Raw genomic sequence first — 18,272 nt, forward strand, 5'->3', positions numbered from 1 at the left:
GGCCTTTGCGAAAGTTGCTTAACTTCAACAATCGCAGACCGAGCGCGTTTACCGCTGCGCCACCGAGCTCCTCATGTGTGTGTATGTATGAACTAAGACCCATACCTCACCAAGCTTTCTGTTAGACCAACGTGATAGGTGGTGATCCGTATCGCCGTCTGTAATGGTCGTATAATGAACGTAGTTTTCGAGAATAAGGGTTTTGTAAATGTTGTATTTTAAATTATAATTATCATTATTGTATTTTTGTAAGTTACATTATTGTATTGCATTATCTAGGTGCCTTTCTTCCCGATCACGCTAATTGGTCAAACATTAAAATCTAGCGCGATTTTAAGTTATGCACTTATTTTAATTATAATTGATATTATTGTATTATAAGTAACATTATTGTATTGCATTATCTAGGTGCCTTTCTTCCCGATCACGCTAATAGGTCAAACATTAAAATCTAGCGCGATTTTAAGTTATGCACTTATTTTAATTATAATTGATATTATTGTATTGTAAGTAACTTTATTGTATTGCTCTCTCCAGGTGAAATTCTTCTTGATCGCGCTGATTGGTCTGGGCATCAACTTGGCGAGGTTCTGGCTTGACTTGAAGAAGCAGCATCAACCTCCGCAAAAGGTATGATTATTTTATATTTTACTAAATGACCAGTGGGGCTAACATACACAAAGTGATAAAATTTTATCACAGTCATTTTATCGATTCTGACGACATAATTATGTCGTTTTGTCAAAACACGAACAAAATCACGTGCCACAAAAAAAAAATCATGTAACTATGTTCAAGTCTGTAAAGTCCTTACCAAACAAAGGACAGTCTCACAAAGTGATTTCGACAATGTCCCCATCAGGAACCTTTTTTCCCTAACATACAAATATTTGAAATACTGTATTGCAAAAAATAAAAAGAAATAATTACAAAAGACTCTTAACTAGGTATATGGCAAATGGCGGCCTTATTGCTTAGAGGGATTTCTTTCAGACAACCATAAGGCGGGGGAAAATGTAAAATCAACCAGCCAACCAACTGGGCGCCGCACAATTTTGTTCCGTGATAAGCCCTCAGCGCTCTCCATTTGCCCGGCCAAGTAGTTAATGCCATTTGCGGCAAATCCATAATAAGTCACGTCAAACAAAATGGTAGTTAAGTATAGGTATTAAACTTACTAGCGGGATTCGAACCCACAACCTTAGATGTCTTTTCTCTAATTAATCATTCCAAGCAGCAACTCTTCGCAATGAACTCGCATTTAGCGGAAGGAAAGTAGGTGGTATGATACTAGTCTTAACCTGAATTTTATTAATTAATTTAATTACATCCTGGAGACAGACAGATATTTTCTTCTTCTATCGTGTGGGTTGTGAGGTGGAGTACCAACTACTATTGAGCCGCCAAAGGCCCCTGACATGGCTCATGGTAACGACTACTTATTTACATCAGCAAGTAGTAACCGGGACCATCGGCTTAACGTGCTTTCCGAAGCACGGATCATCTTACTTTCGGACAAACTGGTGATCAGCCTGTAATGTCCTAACCAAACTAGGGACGAGAAGGTAATTTTTGTGTTTTGTCCCCACCGGGATTCGAACCCGGGACCTCCGGATCGTGAGCCCAACGCTCAACCACTGTACACATATAAAAGTTGACGATTCAAAGTGTAACGCTATGTCACCTACTGAATTTTTGAATTTGAAAAATTTGAATTTGTTCATCTAAATACATATATAAAAGGAGAAACTGACTGACTGACATATCAACGCACAGCCTAAACGGCTAAACGTAGGCACTTGAAATTTGGAAGGGACGTAGATTAGGTACCGTAGAGGTGCACTAAGAAAGGAATTCCCGGAATTCCCACGGGAACGGGAATTAGCGGGAAAATCCTTTTGTATGAAAAATCTAAACGCTTAAGTTAGACGCTTAAAATTTGGCATGCAGGTAACTTAGTTAACTTAAAGCTTAGTTGCAACAGGATATTGCAAAATTCCCAAGGAAACGGGAGTTAGCAGGAAAAAACATTTGTATGAAAAAATCGAAACCGCGTAAGATAAATGTTTTCAATCTCGCATGCATGCATATCTTAGTAAATATAAAGTTTAGGTATGGCTGTATTTTGAAAAATGGGAGTTAGCGAGAAAAAAAAATGTATGAAGTTATCTAAACTGCATAAGTTAGATGCTTGAAATTTGATATGCACTTCCACACACACAAAGATCTATCTTTTATAACACGCCACGCGGACGAAGTCGCGGGCAAAAGCTAGTCACAAGATAAAACATGCATAATGTCTGTTATCCATGGAATTAGAAATTTAAACGAAGGAAAAACTTAACAATGCCATCTATCGTGTTTTTGGGGAAAGCCGATTGGAAAGTCCCTTATTGGCCTCGATTCCTGCAGAGACCTCCTAATTTTACTTTAAGTTATACCTGTCATTTTCTTACCCGCCGAAAAGGAAACGGACGGATGATTGACAGCTCTTAATTTTAGGAAGAATGAGTAAATGAATGAATAACCCGGGCGAATCAAAAAGGTATCTCGCTGGTATGCAAACCGTTTGACGTGTGCTGTCAACTTAATTCTGTCGGGTTATTGGCCAACGTAAAATTTTTAGACGGTTGTTTTAGATTTGTGCTTAAAATTGACGTGGGTTCCATAAATTTTATGCTTGTCGATTACCCGTCCCTTTCCTTTTCGGCGGATAAGAAAATGACAGGTATAACTTAAAATAAAATTAGATGGTGTTTACAGGAATTAGCACCATTAGAAGGTTAAACGAAGGAAAATCTTTACAGCGCCATCTATATTGATTTTGAGGAAGGTACCTTAGAACAGCCTCGGTGGTCTAGTGGTTAGAGCGTTAGGCTCAAGATCTGGAGGTCCGGGTTCGATTCCCGATGGGGACATTGTCGAAATCACTTTGTGAGACTGTCCTTTGTTTGGTAAGGACTTTTCAGGCTTGAATCACCTGATTGTCCGAAAAAGTAAGATGATTCCGTGCTTCGGAAGGCACGTTAAGCCGTTGGTCCCGGCTATTAGCCGTAAAAACACCTCCACCAACCCGCAGTGGAGCAGCGTGGTGGAGTATGCTCCATACCCCCTCCGGTTGATAGAGGGGAGGCCTGTGCCCAGCAGTGGGACGTATATAGGCAGTTTATGTTACCTTAGAAAGTCACACATTATCGAATAGTTGTGACAACAAACAGTACACGGAACTAATGACCTGTTTGCACGTACAAGTTTACTTGCCTCTAGAGGTCAGATAGGGTCAATGACCAACTACTGAAGGAAAGTGAGTTTAGGTACTTGCCTTATGGGCATATATGACTTAACTGTTTACTTAATCTACAAGCTATTATAAAAATGTAATTGTTGATGTAATAAGATCCATTGTGAATCATTATAAACATATATATTTTTTTCTAATTTTGTCACACACTCAGAAATCAGAATCATTTATTGAACGTAATTATCATGGATAAACTTGTTGAAGGTCAATGTAACATTTTTGAATTTACATCATTTCGCAACGTGTTATGGCTGAGGAGAAGAAATGACAAGAAACTGCAACAGCAACACATCTTTTAAATCAATGAGGGTACATTACAAGTTATTTAATAACTAGAGGAACACATTCAATACCAGACGTTTTCATCATTTAGGTAATCATTAATCTTATAATAAGTTTTTTTACATAAAGTAAAATTCACATGAGCTTTAAATTTATTTACTGACAAATTTAAATTGATTGATTCATCAATCTCATCACTCCTTATTAGAAGCCAATCCTCTTTTGCACAATTACAGGATAAACATAACATAAACTCACGGCTGTATCCTAATGGGGTAGTCAGAGGTACATTGTGATGTAGAATTTCTAGAAATTTGTTTTAGATTTATGCCTAAAATGGATGTGCGATTACCGGTCTCTTTCCTTTTCGGCGGATAAGAAAATGACAGGTATAACTTAAAATAAAATTAGATGGTGTGTACAGGAATTAGCACCATCGTGCTACTAGGTATAAGTAGATAATAATATATATATAATTACTTTAATTACTATACAGGTTGTTAGTGACATCGTAACGAATACTGAGGGGGATGATTCAGACCATGATTCTGAGTTGATATCAAGTGGAATTTACCGTCGCAAAATGAATGTTTTTTTTTTTGTTTTTATATTTTATTTTCAATTCTATACTTTTGCGATAGAAAGTTCTACTTGATATTAACTCAGAATAATGAACTGATTCGTCCCCCTCAGTATTTGTTAAGGTGTCACTTACACACAGTACAAATACATATATACAAGTAGATAGGGTGTTAGTGACTTCGTAACAAATACTGAGGGGGATGATTCAGACCATGATTCTGAGTTGATATCAAGTGGATTTTCCTGTCGGAAAATTCAAGATAATTGTAGTGTTTTTTTTTTATTATTATCCGTTACATACTTTTACGATGGAAAATTCCACTTGATATCAACTCAGAATCATAATTTTAAGTTGATAAAGAAACCTCCCTCAAAGTTTTCACTCTGTATAATAAATAGTATTACAATATCATCAAAACAAACCTTTTACTAGAAAGTGGGGTCTTCTGCCGACCTGTACAAGTACAGGACACGTTTGGCAAAGGAATCTTGTTGAATGAAACCAAAGTCACTTTCTCTCGACCTTACGAACCGAACGAGCTTCAACCTTAATGCGCACACGCAGTACCGGTAGCGAAATATTTTGCCATAACCAGAATCAGAATCATTTATTCTCAATGACTCTGATTCCTGCAGACACCTCGTAATTTTATTTTAACCATGGTATAACAAAACTAGGTACCTATGCTTTTTTTTGTTTTTGTTTTCCCCGAAGGGTAAGGAAAAGGGAACTATGCCCATACAGCCATGTCTTACGTATTTTTTTTCTTGATGATTGATGAAATGATGAAAGATGATGATGATGATGAAACCTAAGCCCCCACCCTCGGAGTAGACTCCTACTCCGAACCCCAAACGAATTAACTCAAAAGTCCGCATAAACTTTCGAGTTATGAAGCGGCTTCCTGGCACGAAGCGAAAATAGGCAGATACACTTTGTTTATTGAATACTTCTATATAATAACACTCGCGAATGTCTTCCGACTAACTTAATGCGATCATTAACCACAAAACACCACTTCGTATTAATTATTTAGATTATTCAATGAAGAAAGCAACTGTCCCGTTCCCGTTTCCCGCCAAAAAGCCCTAGGTACCTATGCTCAATCTTATGACAAGCCGCCATTGCTAGCCCGTTGATGACGTAAGTGTTACCATCAAATTGGTATCCCCAACATTCCAAGGAACTAAATTATTGAATATTAAGTGAATTATGACTAATGTATTTAATGACTATTACTTGTCACATATATGAAAATTATTATAACTGTAAATCTTTAAGTGAAAGTTCAAACTTTCCTTGCGAAGTATACAGGGTGTTAGTGACATCGTAACGAAAACTTTGAGGGATGATTCAGACCACGATTCTGAGTCAATATCAAGTGGATTTTTCCGTCGCAAAATTCATGTTTTTTTTTAGTTTTTTAAAATTATTTTCAATTCTATACTTTTGCGATGGAAAATTCCACTTGATATTAACTCAGAATAATCAGCTGAATCATCCCTCTCAGTATTCGTTACGATGTCACTTACACCCCGTACAAGTACATACGGTAGCCATACAAGTAGGTATGGGTGTTAGTGACACCGTAACGAATATTGAGGGGGATGATTCAGACCATGATTCTGAGTTGAAATCAAGTGGAATTTCCTGTCAAAAAATTCATGATTTTTTTTTGTGTTTTTCTTAATTCTTCTATCCATACTTTTGCGACGGAAAATTCCACTTGATATCAACTCAGAATCATGGTCTGAATCATCCCTCAAAGTTTTCGTTACGATGTCACTAACACCCTGTATATAAAAACATTGGTCTTTGGTAATTTATTTTTTACGAAATGGAAACGTAGGGTGGGATGACGTCAGCTGGGCTAACCTTGAAAATGTTAGCTGTCACTTTTGAGCATACCTGGTTTTCTAACACCATGATTTTAAGTGATACCTGTCATTCTATTATCCACCGAAAAGGAAAGGGACAGGTGATCGACAGGCATAAAAATAGAACACACTTGAACATCCATGTGAGAGCCGTCAGCGCTCCCCATTAGTCCATCATCATCAGCCGTACGACGCCCACTGCTGGGCATAGGCCTCCCCCAAGGATCTCCACGACGATCGGTCCTGCGCTGCCCGCATCCAGCAGCTTCCCGCGACCTTCACCAGATCGTCGGTCCACCTTGTAGCGGACCTACCCACTGAGCGTCGTCCGACACGTGGTCGCCATTCCAGAACCTTTCCGCACCATCGGCCATCGGTTCTCCTCGCTATGTGTCCTGCCCACTGCCACTTCAGCTTTGCAATTCTCCGAGCTATGTCGGTGACTTTAGTTCTCCTGCGGATCTCCTCATTTCTGATTCGATCGAGCATTAGCCCATTAGTCCGACCAAATTAAATCTACAAATATGTCTCGACAAAAAAAGACGCTTACGTTTTAAAAAATCCCTAAGGGTGTTGAGACCCTAGCCAAAATTACATTTAAAAAGTAGGAAATTGACAACAACTTCTGAGTCAGAGTAAAACTGAAGAAAATAGAAAGGATTTACATATTTTTTTATTGTTTGTAGGTTCTCTAGACCTTCAAGTAGTGGCAAAAAGATTCTTCTGGTGTCAGCGTTACTATTGAGCCGCCAAAGGCCCCTGATATAGTTCATATAACGACTACTTACTTACATCTGTACGGCTTAACGTGCCTTCCGAAGCACGGATCATCTTACTTTCGGACAATCAGGTGATCAGCCTGTAATGTCCTAACCAAACTAGGGATCACAAAGTGATTTTTGTGATGTCCCCACCGGGATTCGAACCCGGGGCCTCCGGCTCGTGAGTCCAACGCTCAACCACTGGACCACAGCGGCCGCAAAAAGGTGTAGAGCTCATTTAGCTTAGTTTATCTGTGACAAAAATAATAATTTCGATCACCGAATGGCGTGGCTACACTTAGTTTACGCCATATATTGCCAAGGTAGGTTCCCAACACCTAGCCATAGAGGCAGCCTAGCTATAGAGGCAGCCTAGCCATAGAGGCAGCCTAGCCATAGAGGCATCCTAGCCATAGAGGCAGCCTAGCCATAGAGGCAGCCAATCAGCTCGCGACACCAAACACTTCAGTACCCCGATACCGACCCCGCCGGCTGAATCATCCCTCTCAGTATTCGTTACGATGTCACTTACACCCCGTACAAGTACATATGGTAGCCATACAAGTAGGTATGGGTGTTAGTGACACCGTAACGAATATTGAGGGGGATGATTCAGACCATGATTCTGAGTTGATATCAAGTGGAATTTCCTGTCAAAAAATTCATGAATTTTTTTGTGTTTTTCTTAATTCTATCCATACTTTTGCGACGGAAAATTCCACTTGATATCAACTCAGAATCATGGTCTGAATCATCCCTCAAAGTTTTCGTTACGATGTCACTAACATCCTGTATATTATACTGTATATATGTATATATTATTATGTATGTGAGTTATATATGGCTTCCATGAAGCATGAATATTTTTAAAGTGTTCTTTAACCTTTGACCGGAAAGTATTAACAGAAGGATTATTAGTTTATATTACAATTAAATGCGCATTGGTGTTACGTTTCTCAAAAATAATATAAATGGCGATGTAAGTACATATTTTATACCATGCTACTATCAAACGTTCATTAGCCAACTATCCAGTTATTTTCTACTATGACCTGGTCACCCGAATGCATCACATTAAACAGCCAACGAAACCATTGCGTGTTTAGAATGCGATAGTGAAAAAGTTAAGTATTGCGATGCAGCATCGTATCGACGCGTGATTGACTGTCGTTTTAAAAAGTGAAAACGACTTACATATTTCATAGACAGATAGATAGACGTAAATGACGCGTTTAGGGTGTTGGGAACTTTTTTTTTTGACGTGACTTATTGTAGATTTGCCGCAGATGGCATTAACTACTTGGCCGGACAAATGGGGAGCGCTGAAGGCTCTCACCCGGTACAACGTTTAAGACAACAGGCCTGAGGGTGCCCAGTTGGGCGCGAACCTCGGCTCAGGGCGTCGTCTGAGAGGAAAAATATTTGAAAGAATTAATCGACCCTAGTGGGTCGATAGCGATAAGCGCTGAATGAGGGAACTGTGTTTGTGAAACGGCACTTAAGATAAATTAATACCTCATTGGTTCAATTCCGAGGTGTAGCATAAGCTATTAAGGAGATTAGACTGCTTACTTTATGAGCACATTGCAATGCGAGCCTATCACATCATCGAAAAGCCTCCGGTATTAATATTTGAATCACAGATGCAATAAATTAAACGAGAATTTTCTCCTCTTCACGGATGCAGCCGCTGCAGTGAAAGTGCATTCATGACATCGAGACCCAAAGGTCGGATGGGCCGGTTCTAGGGAGCAATTATTTAAATAAGCTAATTTCCAACCAGTCGCAGGTTCGAATCCAGCACAGGCCTTAACCAATGATAGCCGAATTTGTTTTCAAATGTAAACTAAAATGAAATAAATGCGAGAAATGCATTTTCTGAAGTATGTGACCTAACCTGTATTGACTGGTTTTGCCTTCGCGGAAAAAACCGGACCTGTCAAATCTCCAGGTTAGGTAAGCTGACCCCGTGAAAAAACAAGATAATGCTAGGAGGATGATGAATTTCCAACTAGTCAAATCAGTTGCTTTTTACTAAATGTCAAAACACAATTTTTTTTGTTTTGGTTTTCCCCGAAGGGTAAGGCAAAGGGAACTATGCCCATACAGCCATGTCTTACGTATTTTTTTTCTTGATGATTAATGAAATGATGTAAGGTGATGATGATGAAACCTAAGCCCCCACCCTCGGAGTAGACTCGTACTCCGAACCCCAAACGAATTAACTCAAAAGTCCGCATAAACTTTCGAGTTATGAAGCGGCTTGTTGGCACGAAGCGAAAATAGGTAGATACACTTTGTCCACCGAATACTCCGATATAATAACACTGTCGCGAATGTTTTCCGACTAACTTAATGCGATCATTAACCACATAACACCACTTCGTATTAATTATTTAGATTACTCAATGAAGAAAGCAACTGTCCCGTTCCCGTTTCCCGCCAAAAAGCCGTACGGAGTTTGTATGAAAAAGCACCCTGTGACGTCATAAAAATAAAAACACGTGACAGAATGTCGCACTTATTATTATAATCTCAGAACAATAACTAAAGCATAGAAGGAAGGCTAAAATAGCAACAGAACTCTATAATTCTGCTCTACTTTATCTTACGGAACCGGCGTAATGTTAGACAAAGACGCATATACAAAAATTGTTTCGTAATTTCGTAGGTTGTCACAAGTTTTTCATTGCCTAGTGTTGGGTTTCACTTTAGTAATATGTCGATAAAATTAAATTTACTTACAATTAATGTCGATAATTTTTTTTATAAGATTTCTTTTTGTAGGACGCAATTATCTTCTTCTTGATGAAAGGAGACTCTGTCTCTGATAGGTAAGTATCTAACCATTTTTGGATTATATTGTCTGGTTTATATTAGTTTGGAGCTGCAGCTCACATTCAGGAAGCAAAGAAAATAGCCAACTGTTATCGTTTTATCGGTAAGTATTTTGTAATATTCAAATTTATTTATGATGTCATCCGCCGTGCACTGGTGTTGATCGACGTGCCGTGCAAATTGGAACCGCCGGGTCTAAGCCGCACAGACAGTAAGAGGCCCGATGGGCTCACGCTCATACCCTAGGAGAGGGGGCGTGCTTTATTGTGGGACGCGACCTGCGCTTGCAGGTTTGCAGCAACGCACCTGCCCCGTACTACTCGAACCGCAGGGCCGGCTGCCGAGTGGGCCGCTAGCCAAAAACTGGCGAAATATGGGAATTTAACGCGGACCCACAATTTTGTCCCTTTTGCCGTCGAGACTTCGGGTGTGTGGTGCTCGGCCGTAATTACCATTTCATCTGTCTGATCTATAATGTTCAATGTAGGAATAGCATCGTCTCGAAGACGTCTCCACTTCGAATTAGGAACACACATAAATGAATCCGCAGTAAAATGTTTCGAGCAAATACGGCTGTACTTATTTGGAATCCAATTTCGTCTATTAATGCGAATTATCCATTCTTTCTCTTTGTTATCGTCTATAGGAAATATAAAAATTAAAAGTATCGATAATTTTAGTACATCACTATGGACAATCAACATAACCTCAAATCAATTCCGTATTTATCGATGAAACGTATAATATAATGGATATCTCAAATATTTTATGCTACAAATCTATTCAGCAAAACATATTACTTTCCTAAAATTGTTCAGCAGTTCACATTTCACTAGAAAATTACAAAAAACTTACCGATGAAACGACAGAAGTTGTTGGCTATTTTCTTTTCTTCCTGAATGTGAGCTGCAGCCCCATACCACACAAGACATAATGTCACAGAGTCGAGACACTCAATTATTTGATATAAATAAAAGTTTCTTTCCATTTATTTGGAAAAATATTGTTAAATTATCACTTAAAACAATCTGAACACAAGACACTCGTAAACAAAGTTCACGCGACCGTGTCAAATAGTTCGGTAAATATAAGTTAAATCTTCTTATGTATGTTACTATGTATTTGGCCGAGTTAAAATGAGTCCAATAGGTCCAAATGACATTTCATGTTGTGACAACCTCGGAAAAAATGAAGCAAAGAGCGAATCATTTGTCCTTTTCTCACTCATAGTTTGTGTCGTAAGCTAGAAGAGAGCCGGTTTATAGTTTCTGAATTCTTATTTTAGCCTTCCTTCTATGCTTTAGTTATTGTTCTGAGATTATAATGGCCCCGATTCCTGCAGACACCTCCTAATTTTACTTTAAGTTATACCTGTCATTTTCTTATCCGCCGAAAAGGAAAGGGACGGATGATTGACAGCTCTTAATTTTAGGAAGAATGAGTGAATGAATGAATAACCCGGGCGAATCAAGAACGGATCTCGCTGGTATGCAAACCGTTTGACGTGTGCTGTCAACTTAATTAAAGTAAAAAAAAATCCACTTGATATTAACTCAGAATCATGGTCTGAATCATCTCTCAAAGTTTTCGTTACGATTTCACTAACACCCTGTATATACTGTACACATCGGCCTACACCTTTGGTGATACAGGCGTGATTATAGTTATGTTACAATAAGGCTCTAGACAAACGGACCGCATTTCAACTGCAATCCAACCGCAAATTACAGTTCAGGTAGTCAATAGAACTGCAAACCAAATGTGCAGCACGACTGCACGCCGACTGGAATTGAACTGTAATCGGACTGCCCGTTTGGTTTGCAGTTCTATTGCAGTCGTATCAACTGTCGGAACTGCAATTTCGCAGTCGGATTGCAGTTGAAATGCGGTCCGTCTGTCTAGAGCCTAAATCTCGTAAAATACTCATCATTGCGTTATAGTGCCTGATGTTCACGTTATTGCCAAAACTTTCGCCATAATGCGCTTCTCACCCTACTTTCTAAATAGGGTAGGCAGCAAAGATTTGATCACACGTGATTCTCTAGTCCATTGTGGAATTGATCACGAAAACATGGTTTTCAATGTGTTCAATACTAGAGATGTGCCGACTAGTCGGGGAAACCGACAATTTGGCTAGTAAGGTATCATAGTCGACGACTACCTACTTAGTCGGCGAAACAGCATTAGATACTCGTAATATACAAGGTGCTAGAATCCCTCAAAAAAGTTCAAAAGTTTTCTAGGTCCGGTTTTTTACAAAGGGTATTTTTACAAACTGACCTTCCAACCCGGGAAGGGAAAGCCATCCGAATACAGGTTAGGTCACATACCTCCGAAAATTCATTTCTCGGGAATGTGGGTTTCTTCACGATGTTTTCCTTCGCCGCTGAGCACGTGATAATCATTTATGATCCAAACAAGAATTCGAAAATAAATTCGACAATCATTGGTTTAGGCCTGTGCTGGATTTGAATCTGCGACCTCAAAATGCAAGCGTTCTACCAACTGGTCTACCACGGCACTCTCTCTTTGTCTCTTTATTTATACAAACAAGATATATATAGCTATTTCTCAATCAATTTTAATATACTGCATTCCGGTTTGGGGAGGAGCAACAAAAAAAAGTTCTTACAAGTTGAAAGATCTCAAAGAGCTCTTCTAAAAGTTATCAACTTTAAACCGCGTTTATTTCCCACAAATCAACTATACGCTGAATGTGATCTTCTGTCGGTTAGAAAGTTATATGTTTTATACACAACCCTAAAAAGACATAGAACGTTACAACCGGAACCTACTTTGCTACTTAAAAGACGGAAACATGCTGTTGCCAAAACTTGTGCTGCTAAGAGTAGTTTCACTCAACGCCAATATTGCACGCGATCGACCCATTTGTCATCATTAATAAAGAGCTCAACATATTTGTATTAAAACATCATGACTGCAAGAAAATATTAACAAATTGGCTTAAAACCCTTGACTATACCGAATTGGAGAATAAACTAGAGTATCAACTATAATGAGTAAGTAACGACAGTACACTCACTAAATTATGCTACAATTACACCCTAGCTCTGAGATACATGCATATATATTATAACTGTATATCTAAACATATAGGTATCTACACACACAAATTATAAATTGTAAAGTACACACACAACACACACATCCACTCACACACGCTTACATACATTCATCTTACATAAGAACACGGTAGTTACATAATATTCTAATTTATTACACACACTTGAGACTGCCACTCTCAACTGAACACTTTAGGCAAAAAAAAAAAAAAAATACAAATATATTTTTATTTTAATCATAAGTTACTTATTACTTACTTATTTCTTTAAGCTTTTGTATTGGTACCATTAGTAATCGATATTGAAGAGCGCGGTCTTCTAACACAGGTGTTGTTCACTTAACAGAAGGCCGCTACACTTGGCAATGATTGTACCTTTTTGTTGAAATAAATAACTTTTTTCTTTCTTTCTTTTCTTTCTTTCTTTATTTAAGAGCTGCGCTCTTGTCGGTGGAGTAATCGCCATTCCTCTCTTCTTCCCGCCAAATCCTTCACCTCCTGATACGGACCTGCACCTTCTCTTTTATTTGTTTCATAAATGTTCTCCTAGGTCTACCCCTTCCTCTTTTCCCCCACGGCACTATATGACGTATTTTTTTTTCATAGGATGTCAGTGGAAAATAACGGCCTCCGTGGTCCAGTGGCTGAGCGTTGGGCTCACGATCCGGAGGTCCTGGGTTCGATTCCCGGTGGGGACATGTCACAAAAATTACTTTGTGGTCCCTAGTTTGGTTAGGACATACAGGCTGATCACCTGATTGTCCGAAAGTAAAACGATCCGTGCTTCGGAAGGCACGTTAAGCCGCTGGTCCCGGTTACTGCTTACTGATGTAAGTACGTAGTCGTTACATGAGCATGTCAGGGGCCTTTGGCGGCTCAATAGTAACCCTGACACCAGGGTTGAGGTTGGTAATTCAACTCACAACCCACACGATAGAAGAAGAAGTAGAAAATTACTAATAAATAATTGTCTGTCTGTCCGCGCAGGTGATCTACTATGAGCATGCGCAGCACCAACATCATTATGACCATGAAGAGGAGGGGGGCGGCGGCTGGGGTCCCTGGTCCAGGAACATGGAGGTAACATTATAATTATAACGTTTTACTCGCGATCCGGAGGTCCCAGGGTCGAGTCCCGGTCACTCCATGTCCAAATGTATGTGAGGGTGTGTTTGTATGTGCTACAGACTCCATGGTCTGATGATTAGAGGGTTGGGCTAACGATCTCAAGGTCCGGGTTCAATTCCCTGTCTGATTGTCCTTTTTTTGAGATAGCTGCAAAGGCTAGGTAATTAAGCTCTTTCACGAAACCTATTTAAATCTTAGTCAATCGCCGATGAAAAAATACCAAAATGGCGGAAAAACAAGATGGCCGCCATACAGAATTTTGTTTCTCCAGAAAAAGTTTCGTGGGTAAAAATGATGTATTATGGAGGTTCTGATCAGAACGTCATACTGAGAATGGAAATACTTCCCGATCTTCGAAATCTGCTCCGCATCAGGGCGACACACTACGGCCTGGCAAAACTATCGCACCTTGAACATTCTTTTTTTAGCACAACGTATTTTAAACCTTGTTTAAATTTAATCACTACTGCGTCTTAGGCTGCGTTTCCTTTGACGCGGAGCTGGGCGGAGAGGAGCGAAGATGTGCAGGAATCGACCAATCACCGCGAGGGAGAGAGTGACAGAGCGTCTTCGGTTTTCGCTCTCTCGAACGCTGTGATTGGTCAAATCCGCACATCTCCGCTCTTCTCCGCCCATCTTCGCGTCAGTGGAAACCCGGCCAAACCAAAGAGCAAAGAGGTCCGTGTTGCTGTATGCATGTGTCTTATTAACACATTCCTCGCTCCCCGCACGGATCCGAGTGGGGCGGGGTTATTGTAGCAGCGAGCGGCGCCTACCGCTCGGATCCGAGCGCTAAGGATGGCAATTGGGGATCGCAATTCCGGACCAATTTTCAATCCCGGTATTTTCGTTATTGCCCTCAGAACAATACCGGTATACGGGGATTTGAAAAATGTGTTTTTTTTTATTGAAATAATAATAATAACAATATACATTTATCCATATTTACAAGCATGTACTTACTTAATAAAAATTCACCTTATAAAGCGTTGGTTTCCAGCTATGATTTTTATTTATTTTGTAAACAGTGGTGCTAATTCCTGTAAATACCAACTAATTATATTTTAAGTTATATCTGTCATTTTCTTATCCGCCGAAAAGGAAAGGGACGGGTAATCGACAAGCATAAAATTTATGGAACACACGTCAATTTTAAGCACAAATCTAAACCAACCGTCTAAAAATTTTACATCCGCCAATAACCCGACACGGTTAAGTAGACAGCACGTCAAACGGTTTGCATACCAGCGACGTACCTTTTGATTCGCCCGGGTTATTCATTCATTTACTCGTTCTTCCTAAAATTAAGAGCTGTGAATCATCCGTCCCTTTCCTTTTCGACGGATATGAAAATGACGGATATAACTTAAAATAAAATTAGGCGGTGTCTGCAGGAATCAGGGCTAGTGAATGTGTTAACTTGTGAACTTCTGCCTTCAGGATTCTGATGTAGAAATCGACCTGGACGTGAACTCCCCCTACCGAGCCCACATCGACAGGAACGCGCAGTCATACAGTATGCCTCACATCACGCGAGCGTAGTACGGTCACGAGCATTAATATGTATACACTTTGGCACCATGTCACATTAACTTTTTTGACAAATTGAACTGTAAGTCTCACTAAATGTCAAATATGTTAGTGCGACAGAGTCCTAAAGTGGGTACGTTATATTGCTCATGACTGTACACAAGTTTACCTTACAGTGGTTCTCAAATAGGGGGACTTTGCAGGCTACATCCAAAAACAACACAAATGGCTCTGTACAACTTTAACGTGACAATCACCTATTTTCTCATTCCTCGGGTACATAATAATTCAAAAATATAATGTATTGTGGGATAGGGCATGAAGGAAACGATTATTCATTCTTCACATTTGTTTATTTTTAACCTTTTATAGTCTACGTTTTCCTCTTTAAAAACAACCGTCCGCCATTTCCCTGTCATTCCGTAATTTCCTCTTCTCTCTCGCTCACTCGTCGCTCTCTTTCACACACCTTTGCGTTACGTTTCATTCAGCCTACCATTGACACAGGCATAAATAGGATATCGTAACGAATACTGAGGTGGATGATTCGGACCATGATTTTGAGTTAATATCAAGTGTTTTCCGTCGCATTCATGATCTATTTGTGTGTTTTTAAATTATTTTCAATTCTATACTTTTGCGATGGAAAAATCCACTTGATATTAACTCAGAACTATCCCCCTCAGTATTTGTTGCGATGTCACTTACACCCTATACAAGTACATACAAGTAGATTGGGTGTTAGTGACATTGTAACAAATACTGAGGGGGATGATTCAGACCATGATTCTGAGTTGATATTTTCCTATTGGAGCAGCATTGGAGCAGCGTGGTGGAGTATGCTCCATACCCCCTCCGATTGATTGAGGGGATGCCTGTGCCCAGCAGTGGGACGTATATAGGCTGTTTATGTGGATTTTCCTAACAGAAAATTCCTGAAGATTCTAATGTTTTTTTTTTTTAATTATTTTCCATTCCATACTTTTGTGACTTCCCTACGTCACGTTACGTCGTGTTTTATAGGGAAGTCAAGGAATTGGCCTTTGATAGACTGGAATGGAAAATGCTACACCGACCAGAGCTTGGCTCTTAAATTGATGATGACTTTTGTGACGGAATATCCACTCAGAATCTCATCCCTCAAAGTTTTCGTTACGATATCACTAAAACCCTGTAAAATGGATTATAATTGCAGAATTTTCAATATTGATAGTATCTTCTTCTTCTTCTATCGTGTGGGTTTTGAGGCGAATTACTAACCTCATCAACCCTGGTGTCAGGGTTACTATTGAGCCGCCAAAGGCCCCTGACATGACTCATTTATAACGACTACGTACTTACACAGTAAGTAGTAACCGGGACCAACGGCTTAACGTGCCTTCCGAAGCACGGATCGTCTTACTTTCGGACAATCAGGTGATCAGCCTGTAATGTCCTAACCAAACTAGGGACCACAAAGTAATTTTTGTGATATGTCCCCACTGGGAATCGAACCCAGGACCTCCGGATCGTGAGTCCAACGCTCAACCACTGGACCACGGAGGCCGTTGGTTGATAGTATCGATACTATCGATGTTTAGATTTAGGGGCTTAGAAAATAATCGATTCTTAATCGATATACAGTTGATTTTAGAGCAACACTGCTTGCGGGTACGCTTAATTTTGAGAACCACTGGTCTAAGCATTTTATAGCCAGTCACTTATACTATAAGCAATAATGGTACTGTTTCTGGCAGGGACTTTTTGGCGGGAACGGGACAGTTGCTTTCTTCAATGAATAATCTAAGTATACAATTAATACGAAGTGGTGTTTTGTGGTTAACGATCGCATTAAGTTAGTCGGAAAACATTCGCGATAGTGTTATTATATCGGAATATTCAATAAGAATAAGAAGCTTGCCTGTACTATCTGTTTTCTTTGTATGTTTCTTGTGTCTGTTTTATTGTGTACAAACAAATAAATAAATAATAAATAAATAATAAGAATAAAATAAATTTAAACAAAGTGTATCTGTCTATTTTCGCTTCGTGCCAATAAGCCGCTTCATAACTCGAAAGTTTATGCGGACTTTTGAGTTAATTCGTTTGGGGTTGGAGTAGGAGTCTGCTCCGAGGGTGGGGGCTTAGGTTTCATCATTCATCGTCATCACTTTTCATCATTTCATTAATCATCAAGAAAAAAAAAGTAAGACATGGCTGTATGGGCAGTTGTTCCCTTTGCCTTACCATTCGGGAAAACCAAAAGAAAAAAAATATTCTGGCAGACGTAACCAGAATTTTATTTTAGTTTCGACTTCTAAAACTACCTCTCAGAATTGTGATCACACAGAAGCCATTCATCAAGAATTGAATTGAATTGAAAACTACCTCTAAAATAAGATTTTATAAAGATAAAAAATGCTATTTTTCCCATCAGAAATGTTCGCCAGAATCAGAATCATTTTTTTAATAATTGAAAATAGTGTTTGCTTATTTACTACATATTATTAAAGCATTTATCAACGTCTGACTATGTACAAATATTAATAAAAATCGAATAAATAATAATTTATTATTTATTAAGAAAATTTTGGAAAATGTTTTTTAGGATATATTTTCCGAAATTTTCGACACATGAAGTTTTAAAACTTCTTATAATTTAAAATTTACGCTTAAGTAATTTATTGTTTTAGCGTTTAATAATTAAATTAATAATAATATCTAGCGTATTCGCCATAAGAATGTTTGTTATTTTTATTTATTGTATGTTTTGTGTGTGGTGTTTATTTATTTAAATAAATTATTTTTGCTATTAATTTGTGTCTTTTTACCAAAAGCAAAAAGGTGGGTTATTGTGTTTATTACCAGGCAGGTGATTATCTTTCATTATTCTTCATTTCCATCATTATGT

General features: G+C 38.9%; 1 protein-coding gene across 1 annotated transcript in view; it reads left to right on the forward strand.

Moving 5' to 3' along the window:
- The window catches only part of LOC126378315 (uncharacterized), a 30,448-nt gene extending 14,882 nt beyond the window's left edge, over positions 1-15,566 (forward strand). The window contains exons 5-7 of the mRNA XM_050026508.1: positions 538-630; positions 13,712-13,804; positions 15,293-15,566. Of these exons, the coding sequence (XP_049882465.1) occupies positions 538-630; positions 13,712-13,804; positions 15,293-15,394 (288 nt within the window). The 3' untranslated portion in view covers positions 15,395-15,566. The remainder of the gene's footprint in view (positions 1-537; positions 631-13,711; positions 13,805-15,292) is intronic.
- The last annotated feature ends 2,706 nt before the right edge of the window (positions 15,567-18,272 follow it).

The sequence above is a fragment of the Pectinophora gossypiella genome, chromosome 26, assembly GCF_024362695.1.
Source record: "Pectinophora gossypiella chromosome 26, ilPecGoss1.1, whole genome shotgun sequence".
Lineage (NCBI taxonomy): Eukaryota > Metazoa > Arthropoda > Insecta > Lepidoptera > Gelechiidae > Pectinophora > Pectinophora gossypiella.